Source organism: Nicotiana tomentosiformis, chromosome 2 (genome assembly GCF_000390325.3).
Source record: "Nicotiana tomentosiformis chromosome 2, ASM39032v3, whole genome shotgun sequence".
Taxonomy (NCBI): Eukaryota; Viridiplantae; Streptophyta; class Magnoliopsida; order Solanales; family Solanaceae; genus Nicotiana; species Nicotiana tomentosiformis.
Genome location: NC_090813.1, coordinates 43,407,923 through 43,425,179, shown reverse-complemented (window position 1 = coordinate 43,425,179; position 17,257 = coordinate 43,407,923). Strand labels below are relative to the sequence as shown.

The window sequence follows — 17,257 nt, the reverse complement described above, 5'->3', positions numbered from 1 at the left end:
TAATCTTCTATTTCTCCTCTGAACAAAAGCTCATTCTTCTAGATATTATCACGGTACCTTTATTTGTAATAGCATAGCTTTATTCACGTTGGGCCGGGCAAAGCCCGGGCTATCCCTACTAGTAACTGAAAATTAGGATAAACTCATGTTCTGTGGGCCCTTATGATAAGAATTTTGGATGATTTGCTTTGGATAAAATATCAAAGCCCGTACGCGAATGTATCTAGCTAACAAAGATAACAAACATAAGTTCGTGTGTTCCTTCCCGCCCTCTGTATTATGATTTGATTCCAATTTTTTAAATTCCTATTGTAGAAATTGAATGTGGTGTAGCCTTTGCTTGTATAACTAGTTGTTTTTTTAATTTTTGGATACTACAAGTCCTAACAAGAATTTGAAGAGAGAAAACTTGCTTCAAGCCTTTTTGGATTCGAGTAGACAATCAGGTGACCATGTTAATTGACAAATTGATTATAAATTATATACGCTGAATATGTAATAAAATTTTATACTATTACTGTATTTATACAATTTAACTTGTTACAATAATTTACTACATCAATACTTATTCTAAAGATTTATGTGTTGTAATCTTTAAGTAACTTGATTTTGCAAGTACTTTATAGTTTATACAATGTCATCGGTGCATTTAACTTATCTTGACAAATTACATCGACATTTTGTGAAATAATTCTCAAAATCTCAATTTTATTTGAACCATTGGGCTCTATAGCACTCCTCATTGAATGACCCAACAATCACTCTACTATCAAATTGTCTCCAGCCCAATGGCCTTCTAATCCAGACCCAGTATTCCAACTATACCGCTGTAAATCATGAGATGCTGGAATTTTCGTACAATTCGCTATTCTTGAATACAGTGTTTACTTCAATGATCCGATCTCATTAGATTTGGGATTATTCTTCTGCAATATAGGGTCCAGGAATTTCTCTAAAAACAATAAAATTAAACTTCATAAAAGTACAATATGGGGTAGATCAAAAACATTATGCACACTAGATTATTCTGGAAACGACTTAGTAGTTCATTTAATCATCATTTCACTCAACATATAGTTTTGTTTGATAAAACGAGCATATTGTTAAAATTTTACATACCTTGTCCATAGTCTCGATCCCTTCATGCTGCAGAACATTCTCACCACTTTGCACTGAGCATTGACAAATTAAACCATATATATATGTACCAATAATTCCTATGGAGATTAGAAGTCAAATTTTTAAAGATGACAATATTGCTCAAAGTTAATTTCTCCATCCGTAAAAGGCAGTGGCGGGGTTCTACTGGGTTGAAGAAGAAGAGAGGAGTCAAGCATGAAAAGAAGAACCAATTAGAGTAGCTAAGGACACCTGCCTGGAAATCAAACAAGAATGCTAATTAACCATATATATATATATATATATATATATATATATATATTAAATTCAACAGCCTCAAGAATGAAGCAGGCAAGTCATCCTTGGCTATCAAAAGGGTTCTTACACTTCATGTAAGACCTCTCTCCTTAATTTCCTCATGCTTTAATAATTTGCTCTATTAATGACGTTAGAGCTCTAATCCCAGTACTCTATTTATAGCCCATCTGAGAATAGAAATCTGATTCTCTCATTCTGCCTTTTACCCATTTCCTCAGGTAAATTGGTCCAACATAAATATAGTACGTACTAATAATTTTATTATCTATCCCGAATGCATGCATGTAATGCCACTTTACCTGGTTTCTATAAAAGGATATATTCCCATGACAGTGAGCACATGAAAATAGCCTCATGTGATTTATGTCCTTTGACGAGAAAGAATTTCAACGAAGATGAAAAAAACATTAAAAAACGAGTTTTCGAATTTTTTAATAAATATGTGCAATTAATTATCTCAGAGGAGTCAAATAAGCTAGGGAAGTTGAACTAATTCCTGGAATCAAGCCTTTTTCTTTGGAAAAGTTCCAACAATAAAGTTAATTATCAATATCAATTTTGTTAAAAATCCCAAAGGATATGCATATAATTTATTTCCTAAATAAAATGAGAGGGGCAGGTTTGCATTTTGACAGTGTAACAATATGGTTGTTGCTTGATGGACTCTTCGATCTATTAAAATTCATGATGCGTGACTCAATTTAATTGCCATAATTATAGCTTGATTTAGTTTTTCAATTCTAGTCGCTGACTTTTTCTAAGCCTAATATATTAACACAAGAATAGGAGCGCAACTTAGCTTGCTCGTCAATGGTGTATGATAGAAATGGATCACACTAATGCGCATCCGATTCATTTAACTTGGTCTACTTTCTATAATTAGAGCATTTTCGCATTGTGAGCTGTAATTTGACAAGACGTTCATATTGTGTAAATTTAAGACGATATTTTCTACTGCCTAGCTAACACTTACACCAATATCATTTTGGCTGGTTGGCTGTATTTGTTATTTGCGCAGAGACGTGAAAGTCTCTGCCATCGCTTGAACTAAGGATTGTAGTCTTACTATACAAGATATTCCATCTAGCTGTTGAATTTGGATCATTATATGGAGAATTATAGGTGGCAAATAGACAGATTAAGTCAAACTTGGGCGGTGGGAACAATCGAGTTAATGGAGGATTAGGATTAGCTAGGATCAAAATACGTACATGGTTTGGCATGAATTAATTGTTTGAGCTGTGGATACTCTGTATGCACGGCACGTGTAATCTAAAAATAATTATTGCAAGCTATGATTTGGTGAGATCTTAGGACGGAGATTTTGGGTGCGTTTGGCAAGAGGAAAATATTTTTCGGAAAATATTTTTTAATTTTCTCATGTTTGGTTGGTTTAAATATTTTAAAAAATATTTTCCAAACACCCCAAAACCGAGGGGCGCGACCGACGCTCAACCGAGTGAACCCGACCGAGCAAGCCTGTTAGATTCCTTCTACCCAAACTCATTCATGAATAAAGAGAATATATGTTTTCCTTAATTAAACAATAAAGTGGTCATGTCTGTAATTATCAATTTTTTACCATAAGTTTCACCATTTTTAAAGTCTCATAACGGACAAGTAATACAACCACAACATAGCATAGTTTGTTTTTCCCAGCACCAATACACAACCCACACTATGTCTACGGAGCCTCTATAGATAAAGAAGAGTACAATGATAATGCCGACAACAAGGCCCCGGCTATACCTCAAACAGAATACACAAGGTACAAAAGATTCATGACCCCGGAATGAAGTGGGGCTCACCAAGTCAGCTGGGAAGAAGGTGCACTGCTATCACTGACCAATACCTCCTGCTGTGGAACCACCTGCATCCATTGAAAGATGCAGCGCCCCCGGCAAAAGTGATGTTGGTACTATCGAATAGCACTAGTATGTATAACTAAACTCCCTCTTAATAGAATAACAAATAATACAAACAAGATTATCATAATATCAAAGGAAGCTTTAATCAACATCAAACCTCAATTTAGGATCAAGACACTGTTCAAATTAATTTCCATATCTCACATTGGGAGATTTTTAGTATCGATATACCATTATTCCACATACCAATACCACCGTACTCTCAGCACGGAGTCCGATCATGACCCGATCGGCTAGGCTATCTTATTAGAGACATCAACCACAATTACTCTCAATATCAATACCACCGTCTTTAACACGGAGTCCGATCACGACCCGATCGGCTAGGCTATCCATTAGGGACATCAACCATAATTACCATTTCAATTATAATTTCCAGTACAATCACCACCATGTGTGCGACATGGTGTCCGATCACGACCCGATCGGTTAGGCTGTCTTAATCGAGACATCAACCTTTTTATATCAATCATCGCATTTCATATTACTTTCACATCTTTTCATTTCATTGGCACTAATGGCCATTATTATAAGATCATTCTTGGCACGTTGGCCATATTTAGTATTTCATGATTACCTTTTCACTTTCTAACATCAACATCATCATCAACAACAACGACATGTAGTAAACATGTGAGCAATTAAGAGTCTAAGTCACATAGAGATATTTCACAAAATTTGGCATAATATCCTTCGTTTGAATTTAACTTGAAGTCGAACATTTCTAATGCACATCCTATATTTTTAACACATCCTCAATTAATAACATAACATAAATAATGCATTTGGAGTACTTGTTCAACTTATATCTTTCAACCCAATCTTACCCGAAACAGCCAATTTTATAATTATCCACTCGGGACTTACATTATTCACACGAATATCCCGGGATCCAATTCTAAGAGAAGAGTTTAGCCAACATGAGCTTCCTTAAACTCTTAAATATTCCGGAATTCTTAGCAACTTCAATCTATTGTAGAAATATAACAAGTTGAATCAAAATTAGGAAGATGATCATGGTCCTAGCTCATTTGAGCATTTTATCAAACACTAAGTGTGCATTAAGGTTCCAAGGTCCTTTTATGAAGAATTCCATCATCCCACAACCCAATCTTTACCATTTTTAGCTCAACAATCTTCCTACACTCTTTTATAACACATGCATGTAAATAAACAACCCTCTGCCCAGATATTATCTTGCTAGATGTCTATTTCTACATAAAATTCGAAAGTGAGGGTTAGGGTGTAGAATCTTACCTCTAGGATGAAGACCTAGTGAGTTTCCCTTCTTAATCTTTCAAAACTTGGGAAAGAATTGAAGAACACCTTCTCACTCTAGGCCACTCTCTCTCACTCTAAATATCATATTATAGCTCAAAAAATGACCCAAAGAGTGTATTTAACGAAATAGGGTCGGGTTTTAAAAATCCAAAAATGGAGCTCCGGAACGGTTCTGCGGATCGCATATAGGTCGCAAAATTGCTGACAAAATGATAAAAAATCTGTCTGTGTATGCGGTCACTATGCGGTCGCATAGTCGACCGCATAGCTGGTGCCAGATTTGGCCATCTCCTGCTCACTTCTGCGGCCATTATGCGGCCCACAGAGTGATTATACGGTCGCATAATGGACCGCATAAACGCGCTTTTCCGCCAAAAAGTTTTCTTTACTTTCCGGTACATTGTTCAACCCAAACACGTAAGCCTAGTGTGGCACCATGAAATATTATTTTCTTTGCAAATTTTATCGGGCTTTACACTTAAGTACTTCGAAATTTTTCGGGGTGTTACATTCTCCCCCGCTTAGGATCATTCGCCCTCGAATGAGGGTAAAATCCATCATTAGCATCTTATGCAACTTCGTTTGTTTTATACCACAAACTAGCAGTCCCAAGTTTGACTAACTCCCTAAATTTTCAAAAATTTCGCTAGAGTTTCCTTTGTAATTTGGCCTATCCACCTGTCAGAGAGCCCAGAAACACATCCTAATAGCATATACATAATCCAACGACGTAACATAATACGAAACAACACCAACTGTGGCCTCATAAGAAATATATTTCCAGAACGGAACACCCTCAACATTAAATGTACAAATCATACATAATTCATAGAAAGTAAGTCTTATAATTTTTTAGATCACAACTTTATAAATACATGGTCATTCAAACAAATAAGCATACTTTTTCTTCATTTCTTCCTCGGCCTCCCAAATAGCCTCTTCAACCTGTTGGTTTCGCCACAACACTTTCAAAGAGGTAATATCTTTATTTCTCAATTTCCGGACTTGGCGATCAATAATAGAAACCGAAATCTCTTCGTAAGTCAATTTCTCATTTACCTCAATAGTCTCAACCGGAACAATAAGTGTCAGATCTCCAACTACTTTCTTCATCATAGACACATGAAATACCGGGTGTACTAATGACATCTCAGGTGGTAGCTCAAGCTTGTACGCCACCTCACTGATCCTCTGGATGATTTTGTACGGTCCGACATACCTCAGACTCAATTTTGCTTTCTTACCAAATCGCATTACCCCTTTCATGGGAAATTTTTTCAAGAATACCCAATCATTTTCTTTGAACTCCAAATCCCTACGACGAACATCCGAATAGGATTTCTGATGACTCTGAGCGGTCTTTAACCGCTCCTTAATGATTTTAACTTTTTCCATAGTCTGATGCACGAGGTCTGGCCCTATCAACTCTGCTTTTCCAATTTTGAACCAACCAATGGGAGATCTACATCTCCTACCATATAAAGCCTCGAACGGTGCCATTTGAATACTAGCATGATAGTTATTGTTGTATGCAAATTCTATGAGTGGTAAATGATCATCCCAGCTACCTTTGAAGTCTAGAACACAAGCACGCAATATATCCTCAAGCGTCTAAATAGTCCGCTCTGCCTGCCCGTCAGTCTGCGGGTGAAAGGCTGTACTAAGATTCACCTGAGTACCCAAACCTTGCTAAAATTTCTTCCAAAAGTTAGCAGTGAATTGTGCTCCCCGATCAGAAATGATGGAAACTGGGGTGCCATGCAACATGACTAATTCTTTGATATATAACTGAGCATACTGCTCCACTGTGTCAGTAGACTTAACCGGCAAAATGTGTGCTGATTTCGTGAGTCGATCCAAAATTACCCAAATCGAGTCAAACTTACGTGGGGTGCGTGGTAATCCAACCACAAAATCCATATTAATCATTTCCCACTTTCACATTGAAATTTCTATGTTCTGTGCCAACTCATCGGGCCTTTGGTGTTCGGCCTTCACTTGCTGATTATTCAGACATCTTACCACAAAGTCCGCCACATTCCTCTTCATATTATTCCACAAATAGACTTCCTTAAGATCATGATACATTTTTATAGAACCTGGGTGCACGGAATATCTAGAAATGTGAGCTTCAGTCAAAATTCTTTCACGGAGACCATCCACGTTTAGAACACATAGTCGTCCTTGGTACCTTAGTGTACTATCATCCATGCCAAAGAAAAGGCCATGGACTTATGTTTATGAATTTCCGCTTTCAATTGCACCAACAATGGATCGTTGTATTGCTTCTCTTTGACTTCCACAACAAGCGATGATTCAGCCCTATTCTGCACAATTACCCCTCCTTCACTAGAGTCCGTAAGACGAACTCCCAAACTAGTCAATCGATGAACTTCCTTGGCCAATGGCCTTTTGTATGCCTCCAAGTATGCTAAACTACCCATAGATTTTTGGCTAAGAGCATCTGCCACAACATTAGCTTTCCCCGGATGGTATAAAATATCAATGTCATAATCCTTGAGTAATTCAAGCCATCTTCTCTGCCTTAGATTCAATTTCTTCTGTTTGAAAATATATTGAAGGATTTTATGGCCCGTGAATATATCCACATGGACCCCATATAAATAATGACACCAAATTTTCAATGCAAATACCACTGCTGCAAGTTTTAAATCATGTGTTGGATAGTTCTTTTCATGATTCTTGAGTTGCCTAGAAGCATAAGCTATCACCTTCCCATGTTGCATTAATACACACCCAAGCTCGATTCTTGAAGCATCACAATATATCACAAATCCATCTATACCCTCTGGTAGAGTCAACACCGGTGCCGTAGTCAATCTTGCTTTCAATTCCTGGAAACTCTTTTCACAAGCATCTAACCATTGAAACTTAATTGCCTTCTGCGTCAATTTAGTCAATGGAGAGGCAAGAGTAGAAAACCGAGGGGCACGACCGACGCTCAACCGAATCCATTTTTCTCCAATTGGAGGAAAATGTTTTCCCTATCAAGAGAAGGGAAAATATTTTTCAAAACTCCTTTTCAACCTTCCCCACTCTATTCCCCATCCCCACCAATCCACCCTTTCCCTACCTTATTACCCATCCCCACCAACCTACCTCCACCCCCACCCTAAATAAAAATATTATTAATAGTACTTTCTTTTCATGTTATAGATAGATTTTTTTTTCATTTTAACAAATGAGTATTTTGTTTCATGATATAAAAAGTAGTTTTTTAATTTTAACAAAAAACAATACTTTCTTTTTATGTAGAAAAAGTATTTTCTTTCATTTCAATAAAAAAAATATTTTCTTTTCATGATGTTAAAAAAATATTTTTTTTAAATTTCAACAAAATAAATATTTTCTTTTCATGATGTAAAAAAAATATTTTCTTTTATTTCAATAAAATGAATATTTTATTTTCATGTTGTAGAAAGAGTACTTTCTTTTTCAACCAAAAAAAGAGTATTTTCTTTTTAGTTATGGAGCACAAATTTCAACATTATTTTTGCGTAAAAAATTAAAGCAGCACATTAGTTCCTTTGGGTTTGAGTGAATTTTTAGAAGAATAATTAAATTCTTGAAGAAAATAGAGTCCTGAAAACATTGGCTATGGAGGGGGGGGGGAGGGGGAAGGGGGAGCAAGGAATCATAGGGACTTGGGGGAAGGGGGAGGGGGTGAGGAAAGTAGCATAAAAAATATTTTCTACTCTCTAACCAAACACAAGAAAATATTTTTCGGAAAAAGTTTTCCACTCACCAACCAAACAAGGGAAAATAAGTGATAAAACCACTCATTTTTCATGAAAATAATATTTTCCATATCATACCAAACACACCCTTTATTGAAGTTGCATATATGAACTTTTCCGGCATGAACTATATGGCCATAGCAAAAATTCTATTTCATTTGGATACAAACTCAAAGTATATATGAACAACCATTTGCAATGCAAATATTTACATGATTTGAGTAGCTAGTTGTATTGAAATAATAGAGACTTAGCTTGCCTAATTACTGTTAGAGTCTGTTAAGTTGTTAGAGTTAGTGATTACTATTGGAGGTGGTTAATTGCACATGTAGTGCACGTGAGAATATAATTGTATTAGTCTATAAAAGGCTATCATATGTACGCTTAGAGATATAAGAAAATATCTTTCTCTTCTTCATTCTCTATCTCAGATTCTAGAATATTCATCTCTGCATGTGCCCTAATCCACTGCTCCATTGATCTAGCAGTGAAGCTTCATCTCTGTATCAATTTCTTCATGGTATCAGAGCGGCGATCATGAGGATCCGGTCCAGCGTGAAGCTCTGGCGAAATTGAGCTAATTACAGAAGATAATTTCTGCAAATATGGTTGGAAACGAGGTAAGCTCGTTTGATCATAATCACCCGCTATTTCTTCCAGCAGGAGATACTCCAGGGCTAGTTTTCATCCCAATTAAGCTCACAGGGCCAGAGAATTATGCCATGTGGAGTAGGGCAATGAAACTAGCTTTGAGAGAAAAAAGTAAGCTTGAATTTGTAGACGGTTCCTGTACTAAGAGCAGATACAAAGGTGAATTAGTTGAATAATGGAAAAAGTGTAATGCGATAGTGTTGTCTTGGATTGGAAGTATAGTTTCGAACAAATTAATGCCAGGGATTGTTTATGCCTCAGATGCGATAAAGGTGTGGAATAACTTTCAGGAGAGATTTGATCGATCAAACCTAACAAGGATCTATCACCTTTGGACAGAGATTGAAACAATGAGGCAGGGAACAGATCCAGTGACAAGTTATTACACTAAAATGAAGGACCTATGGGGATGAGTTGGATGTTAAATCTCCACTCTCTTCCTGTGATTGTGAGGAATCAAGGCCATCAGTTGAACATTTGAAATCTCAGCGTGTGTTGCAGTTCCTTATGGGCTTAAATGAAAGCTATGGGAATGTGAGGAGTAACATACTTGCAAGGAGACCAGTAGTTACAATTAATGAAGCTTATGCGATTGCGACTCAGGAAGAAAGCCAAAGAACACTTGGTGTGGTAGATACTCACACGGATTCACTTACTATGTTAGCAGGAAAGACACAAGGATTCAAACCAAAGGACACAGGGTTAATCTGTGAACACTGTAGTTACAAGGGTCACTTGAAGGAAAACTGCTACAAAATTGTAGGATATCCTCCAGATTTTAAAAGTAAGAAGAAAACTAGATAATTTGGTGGAAACACAGGCTAGCTGGGTGGTAGAGCACAGTCTAGTGGAGGATTCAGACCATATGCCAATAATGCAACAACTGAAAATCAGATGCAAGGACATTTCTTCGCTGAGGAAGAATACTCACAGTTGATGGACCTCCTGAACAAGCCACCATCTAATGACAGTACCTTAAATGTGATGGCAGGTACTGTTACATTGTTATCTAGTACCTATGCCTGTGAGTGGATAATTGATTCTGGAGCATCTCATCATATTATACCATGCAAGAAACTATTAGAAGAACAAAGGAGCTTGGAAAAACAACATGACAGTAGAGTGCACGTGCCAACAGGAAGTAGATCTTCCATAGCATGTGAAGCAAATACAATAATTTTAGGGAGTCATAAAATCACAAATGTGTTGCATATCCCAGCTTCAAATTTAATCTACTTTCAGTGTCCCCTAACTTCTGTGTATTTCAGGTACTTTACAATAGCAAGGTAATGGGGATTGGTAGAGAAAGTAATGATTTTTACATTCTATAGAGAGAGTTCAAACCCACAATAGGAGCAACAATAACCGGAGGAGGAAATGAAGCAGAGTTATGGCATCTAAGGCTGGGGCACCCATCAACAGTTGCAATGTAACATATCCCTAGCTTAAAGAATAAAGTCAATAATGTAGTACATGAGAACTGCTCAGTGTTCCCAATGGCAAAGAAAATCAGGTTAAATTTTCCTGTTAGTAAGAGTAAATCTAGTAGTATTTTTCAGTTGATTCATGTTGATGTCTGGGGACCTTATAGAAAGGCTACATTTGAAAGAAAATAATATTTTGTAACTGTAGTTGATGATTACAGTAGATATACTTGGGTCTCTATAATTCAATCCAAATGTGAGGTTTCAATTGTGCTTAAAGACTTCTTAACAATAGTAAGGAATCGGTTTGATGTTTCTGTAAAGGTACTGAGATCAGACAATCGCACAAAATGTTTCAATTCACAATGTAATGGATTGTTATCTTCCCTTGGCATAGTTCATCAAAGTAGTTGTGCTTATACACCTCAACAAAATGGAACAGTTGAAAGAAAGCATATACATATATTAGAGGTGGCAAGGGCCCTTAAAATACACAGTTCAATTCCAGTTAAATTCTGGGGAGAGTGTGTAAAGATTGCAGTCTATTTGATCAACAAATTACCCATTGCTATACTAGATGGAAAAACACCCTATGAGTTGCTTTATGGTAAGGAACCTAGACTGGATCATCTAAGGGTATTTGGTTGTTTGTACTACGCAAACAGCCTGCCCAGGGGTGACAAACTAGCCTCAAGGGCAAGAAGGAAAGTACTAATGGGGTACTCTGAAGTTCAAAAGGGATATAGGTTACTTGATCTAGATTCCAAGACTTTCTTTGTTAGCAGGGATGTAAGCTTCAGAGAAGGGATTCTTCCTTTTAGAGCCATGCAGGTTGAAAATGAAGAGGAGGTATTGTTCATACCAATCAATGATATAACAAACATTAGCAGACACTGACAAGCTCATACACCACCACCACCAGATCATCCTCCCACAATGCAGCATGACAATAATAGTGACACAATAGCAGAAGAAACAACAAAACCTCACACCACTGATGGTCATGAGACAAATACAGCAGACAATGCATCTATTTCTCAATATAATATACAACCTGCAAATTCTGAGAGTTCAGTGCAAGGATCTGAATCAATAACAGAAGAACCTGATAATTCAGTACAAAGAGTTAAATCAGCAGCAGCAGAGCTTAGTATTACTGGGCAAATTGCAGAGAATGGTAGAGGCAAAAGAGTTACCAGGCCACCAATCTGGCTTAAAGACTATGTGACCTCTAAGGGCAAGGCTCCTAACTGCTTATACTTCATTGCTAACTATGTGGAGTATGATTATTTGTCCACAGGTTATCAAGAATATCTAAGTCTGTTCTCAGCACCCACAGAGCCCAAGACCTTTAAAGAAGCATCTCAATATCAGAGATGGATTGAAGCTATGCAACAGGAAGTCAATGCATTAGATGTGAACCAGACTTGGTAACTCGCAGACTTACCTAAAGGGAAGCAGGCAGTTGGATCAAAATGGGTGTACAAAATTAACTACAAGCCAAATGGAGAAGTAGACAAATACAAAGCCAGGCTTGTGGCCAAAGGATACACTCAACGAGAATGTTTATATTATCATGAAACATTCTCACCAATTGCTAAAATGGTGACTGTAAGGACATTAATCAGTGTTGCAGCCTCAAGGAATTGGCCTCTGTATTATATGGATGTAAATTATGCTTTCCTACAAGGTGACCTATTAGAGGAGGTCTATATGGATTTTCCTTAAGGGTTTGAAAAACAGGGGGAGTATAAAGTATGCAAGCTGCTCAAGTCACTATATGGCTTAAAACAAGCCTCTATATAGTGGAGTATCAAACTTACAGATGCTCTACAAGCAGCCAAATACATTCAAAGTCTATATGATCATTCTTTGTTTACAAAGAAGGAAGGTGAATAACTAGTTATTGTCCTAGTGTATGTAGATGATCTACTTAATTACTGGGAACAGTAGGAGGCTAATTGACCAAGCAAAGAGCACATTGCACAATAATTTCAAAGTCAAGGACCTAGGTGAACTGAGGAGCTTCCTAGGAATTGAGGTATTGATATCACATGATGGCATACTACTCAATCAGATAAAATACACTCTTGAGTTAATCTCTGATGTTGGCTTGAGTGGAGCAAAGCCAGTGAACACGCCTTTGGAAGCAAATGCCAGGTTCACCACTATGGATTATGATGCACATATGGGGGGCATTACAGATCCTGTACTTCCAGATGCCACTCCTTATCAGAAGCTCATTGGAAAATTGCTCTACCTAAACATCACTAGACCTGACATTAGTTTTGTTGTACAGGTTCTAAGCCAATTCATGAAACAACCTAAAGCTTCACACTGGGAGGCGGCACTCAGGCTAGTTAGATATTTGAAAAGGTCACCTGGTCAAGGTATTTTTCTAAAGAATAATCCTTGCACGCAACTGACTATTTTCTGTGACAGTGATTGGGCAGCCTGTCCAAACATTAGAAGATCTGTGACTGGATACATAGTAAAACTAGGGGACTCTATCATATCGTGGAATTCAAATAAGTAGTACACTGTGAGTCGAAGCTCAGCAGTGGCAAAATATAGGAGCATGGCAGCTGCAGTTTTAGAGGTAATTTGGATAACATGGCTGTTAAAAGAACTAAATGTGTTTGTAACTACACCTGTGAAGTTGTTCTGTGACAACAAAGTAGCTATACAGATTGCCTCCAACCCTATCTATCATGAAATGATGAAATATATCGAAATCGACTGTCACTTTGTAAGAGGCATGATCAAAAAAGGATGATAGTGCCTGAACATGACAACACCAAAAATCAATTGGCAAATCTACTGACTAAGGCTCTAGGGACTATTCAGCATCATTTTCTTCTATCCAAGCTTGGAGTGCTCGATGTATTCCACCCTCCAGCTTGAGGGGGAGTATTGAAATAATATAGACTTAGCTTGCCTAATTACTGTTAGAGTCTGTTAAGTTGTTAGAGTTAGTGATTACTATTGGAGGTGGTTAATTGCATATGTAGTGCATGTGAGAATACAACATTATATTAGTCTATAAAAGGTTGTCATATATACGCTTAGAGATATAAGAAAATATCTTTCTCTTCTTCATTCTCTATCTCAGATTCTAGAATATTCATCTCTGTATGTACCCTAATCCACTGCTCCATTGATCTAGCAGTGAAGCTTCATCTCTGTATCAATTTCTTCAAGTTGTAAATGGGATGAGTAGACGATGGTATTAGAAGATTACAAAGGTAATAGAAAAAATGATGTTATATTCGCCTTTCCATAAATTAAACTAATCCTTTTGGACGTTGACCTCTCTCTCTATAGAGCTAGAATAAAACCCAACGCTATGTTGAAAGAATCCAACAACAGGCAACAACAACTTGTCGCCATTGCTACATAACTCTATGATTGTTAACTTACCCGTGGAACAAAGTGAATTAAAGCATCCATGGAACTTTCATTATTTCTTACTTTTTCTCTATGATTCACCTATTATGGTCTGAGACGGATCTAAGATTTAAAGTTTATAGGTTCTTAACCATGTAATGACTGTTAACTAATCTTGTCAACGTTTATCCCGGGTACCCTCTGGTTGTGACATCACAAATTTCTTGATTATCGATTTTTTAGAGAGTGCATCTTTGGGCAAACAAATCACCCAGCTGATGCATTCATCTGAGAATGGTATATTTCGACCCGTTTCAGCTCATGAATTCACTATGAGATCCTCCATGCATATAATAAAAGATGCCAGTAATAGGGAAAATACCTACTTTACAAGAATGTAACGACATTGCATAAACAAACACGAAAATTGCTAATTCCTGAGTATTTTGACGATTTGCTGGTAATGTAATTAAAAGAGATCATGGGGCATCTTTCTTGGTTCTAGACTTCTAGTTTATTAGCCCAATTCGAAACTAAAATTACAATGGATCCTAGCTAGAGCGAAGTGCATCAATAGCTACTTTTAAGTCCTCTATTTAAAATATATTCACAATTTACAATGTATTTAAAGATTAGCCAATTCACCCAAACATCAGGACTAAGTATCCTGAATTTGGAAATTCAGGACTTAGTGTCTTGAATTTTTGAGTTGCTAATTTTAAATTCAGGACTAAGTGTCACTACTAGAAATTCGGGAACAACCGTCTACAAAAACTGACCAAAGTCGGTCGGTAATGGACAATAACCGTCCAAAACGCTACCATTAATGTATGGTCGGTATTTTGAAGGTCGGAAGAGTATACCGACCAAAGTCGGTCGGAAATTACCAACTCGGTATGCTCTACACGACCATCTGACAGTTTAATTGACTTACCAACCAACATTGGTCGGAATGTTATTTTAATAATTTAATTATACCGACCAAAGTTGGTCGGTGTTTTAAATTTATTAATTTTGCTTACCGACTAATTTTGGCCGGTATTAGAAAATATTTTTTTTATAAATAATTAAAATTTAAAAATCCTGATCAACGTTGGTCGGTAATCTGGACAGGGCAGACAACTTACCGACCAAAGTTGGTCGGTAATGTTGAATTTTTGAAAATTCAATATGCATTAACCGACCAACATTGGTCGGTAATTTGAATTTTTTTTTTTTTTAAGTTACCGACCAAGGTTGGTCGGTTTTCTGGGATTAATTTTGGCAGAAAATGCCTGTTTTGGTAGCTACACCATCTGCCAAATAAAAACAACATACTAATAACCCAATTAACATCTAATAACCACCAATTTACCACATACAACCCCTAATTCACCACAAATCCAACCAAACATCCAACAACAACAACCAAACATCCAATTAATACTTTAAAACTAACAAATTAAAGTTCAATTAAACATCACAATCCAAAACCAAGCAAAAACTAAGTAATTACAACAAGTTCAAAATTGTTCAATCTAATTCAAAACTAGTTCTATTAGTCTAGTTCAAAGTATATCAAAGTATTGGTCAAGGGGTGTTTTCTACAACATCATCACCATCTAATGAACTTTCATCTACAAGACGGTATAGAGAACGTCCTTGTGGAGGATGGGAAGAACGATCGCGGGTCGGACGGGAGGAATGATTACATGGAGGCCGAGCCTCTGGCGATGACTCACGAGACCGGGGCAACAGAAAGGCTCCGGTAGAAAGGAGAGTTTTGATCTGAGCTTGCATACCAAAGAATTGAGCATCTCTAAGCCTTTCTCTTTCCTTAGCCGCTTCTAGCTCGGATGTAAGATTTGTCATTGTCTCTCATATAACTGAGAGGCTCTCCCTATTAAGTTCCTCACCCTATGAGGAAGTCCCTATTCCTTGCACCACACCTATAACGATGGAATGTTTTCTCATGAAGCCCATATACCTTCCCTCTTTTTGGACCGCCAACAGCCTCCAACCATATTCTTTCAGCATCCTCGTCTGAAGGTTGTGTTGGTCGATTCACCAGCTGGCTGACTACGAATGAATTCCTCCACGTTACTTTGGTAGCGACCCTACAATATTTTAAATTAAATTAGTATTTAAAAATTCTTATAAAAGTAAATTATAACACTTAAAGAAAATTGAAAGCTTACATATGCAGTCTCTGCCCGTTCTTCGACCCACTTATCTCCATCCCCCTCTTTCTTCTTCTTTAAAATATGTGTTTCCTAGTAAAATAATTTAAGCAATTACCAATCTTCTGCTTGTTGTCCCAATCCTGATAGCATCCCAGTGTGCAAGGAGCCTCCCTTCTCAGATGAGCGAGCTTTCTTTCCTTGTTCGCTCCTCTTTAAGAACTCATCGGTCTGCCATTGCCTTAACAAATCATCCCATAAATGCTGCAGACACCATTCAGGCCTCTGGTTCTTCTTTCTACCATTCGAGAAATGATCTGCCAAGCATTTGCGGGCTTTATGATGAAAATTTGCAGCCACTTCCTCGCTATAGCGGTCTTCCCATACACACTTGCTCTGCATTTCAAAAGTTAAATATTAGATGGAAACATCATAAATATAAATTATTAAACTGCTTAAAAGAACATTTATACCTTAAACTGATTGAAAATTTACTTTTTCAGTGAGTATGGAAAATCAGTCCAAGTCGCATAAGGGCCATCATAAAGCTCTTTGATACCTGTGGTATTTAACTTCGTAGTCTGCTTACCCGGCCTGAACCTACAGTTTAACAATAAAAATACATGAATATATTAGTAAAAACATTATAAAACAATAAATGCAAAAAATAACAAATAACTCTTACCCGTTACCCTCAGGGACTATGATGATCCTGCCATAGCGAAAGTCCTAACTTAGAAACTATCTTTACCTCCAACATCTTTACAACTTTCTAAATTTACAACTTTCTAAATTTGCATCATCTTTATAATATAACATGCAACCATCTACACAACAATCAATTCTTATCGACGAAAGTCCTAACTTAGAAACTAATCTCTTTGCCTTATAGAAATCATCAGGTAAGTTGATATTTGGGTCAACTAGTTCACTCATAAGATCAATGAAAGAGTCCATGGACGCTTGAGAAATATTCCAATCAGATTTGATACTTAGTAATCTAACTACAATAGACAGCTCAGAGTGCAGACTTCCTTCACATAGTGGACGACTAGCTTCCTCTAACTGTTCATAAAAACGTTTTGCATCATCATTAGGAGTTTGTTCAACATTTTCATTGGGCTCACCCCCGGAGTGCATCCCAAAAGCATCCGCAACCATATCCTGAATTCTAGAATCATGATTTCTATTCTCCATCGACCTACTACTTTCACTAACAACCATGTTATGAA

General features: G+C 37.1%; 1 protein-coding gene and 1 long non-coding RNA gene across 2 annotated transcripts; one reads left to right on the top strand and one right to left on the bottom strand.

Moving 5' to 3' along the window:
• Nucleotides 1–496: 496 nt before the first annotated feature.
• LOC104115574 (uncharacterized) lies at nucleotides 497–2,010 on the bottom strand. Its single transcript, XR_690639.4, has 2 exons — nucleotides 1,120–2,010; nucleotides 497–952 (listed from the first exon to the last, which is right to left on the bottom strand). It is a non-coding gene; the product is annotated as an uncharacterized lncRNA (long non-coding RNA).
• Nucleotides 2,011–9,009: 6,999 nt separating this feature from the next.
• LOC138904694 (uncharacterized) lies at nucleotides 9,010–11,376 on the top strand. Its single transcript, XM_070193202.1, has 6 exons — nucleotides 9,010–9,214; nucleotides 9,299–9,426; nucleotides 9,509–9,839; nucleotides 10,047–10,177; nucleotides 10,324–10,341; nucleotides 10,804–11,376. The coding sequence occupies exons 1-6, from the start codon at nucleotides 9,010–9,012 to the stop codon at nucleotides 11,374–11,376; spliced, it is 1,386 nt and encodes a 461-aa protein (XP_070049303.1).
• The last annotated feature ends 5,881 nt before the right edge of the window (nucleotides 11,377–17,257 follow it).

Coding starts and splice junctions, on each gene's coding strand:
- LOC138904694 (XM_070193202.1), top strand. CDS start 9,010: ATGGTTGGAAACGAGGTAAGCTCGTTTGATCATAATCACCCGCTATTT. Junction 9,427..9,508: donor TGAGGCAGGGAACAGATCCA/GTGACAAGTTAT, acceptor TGTGATTGTGAG/GAATCAAGGCCATCAGTTGA. Junction 9,840..10,046: donor ATATCCTCCAGATTTTAAAA/GTAAGAAGAAAA, acceptor ATGTGATGGCAG/GTACTGTTACATTGTTATCT.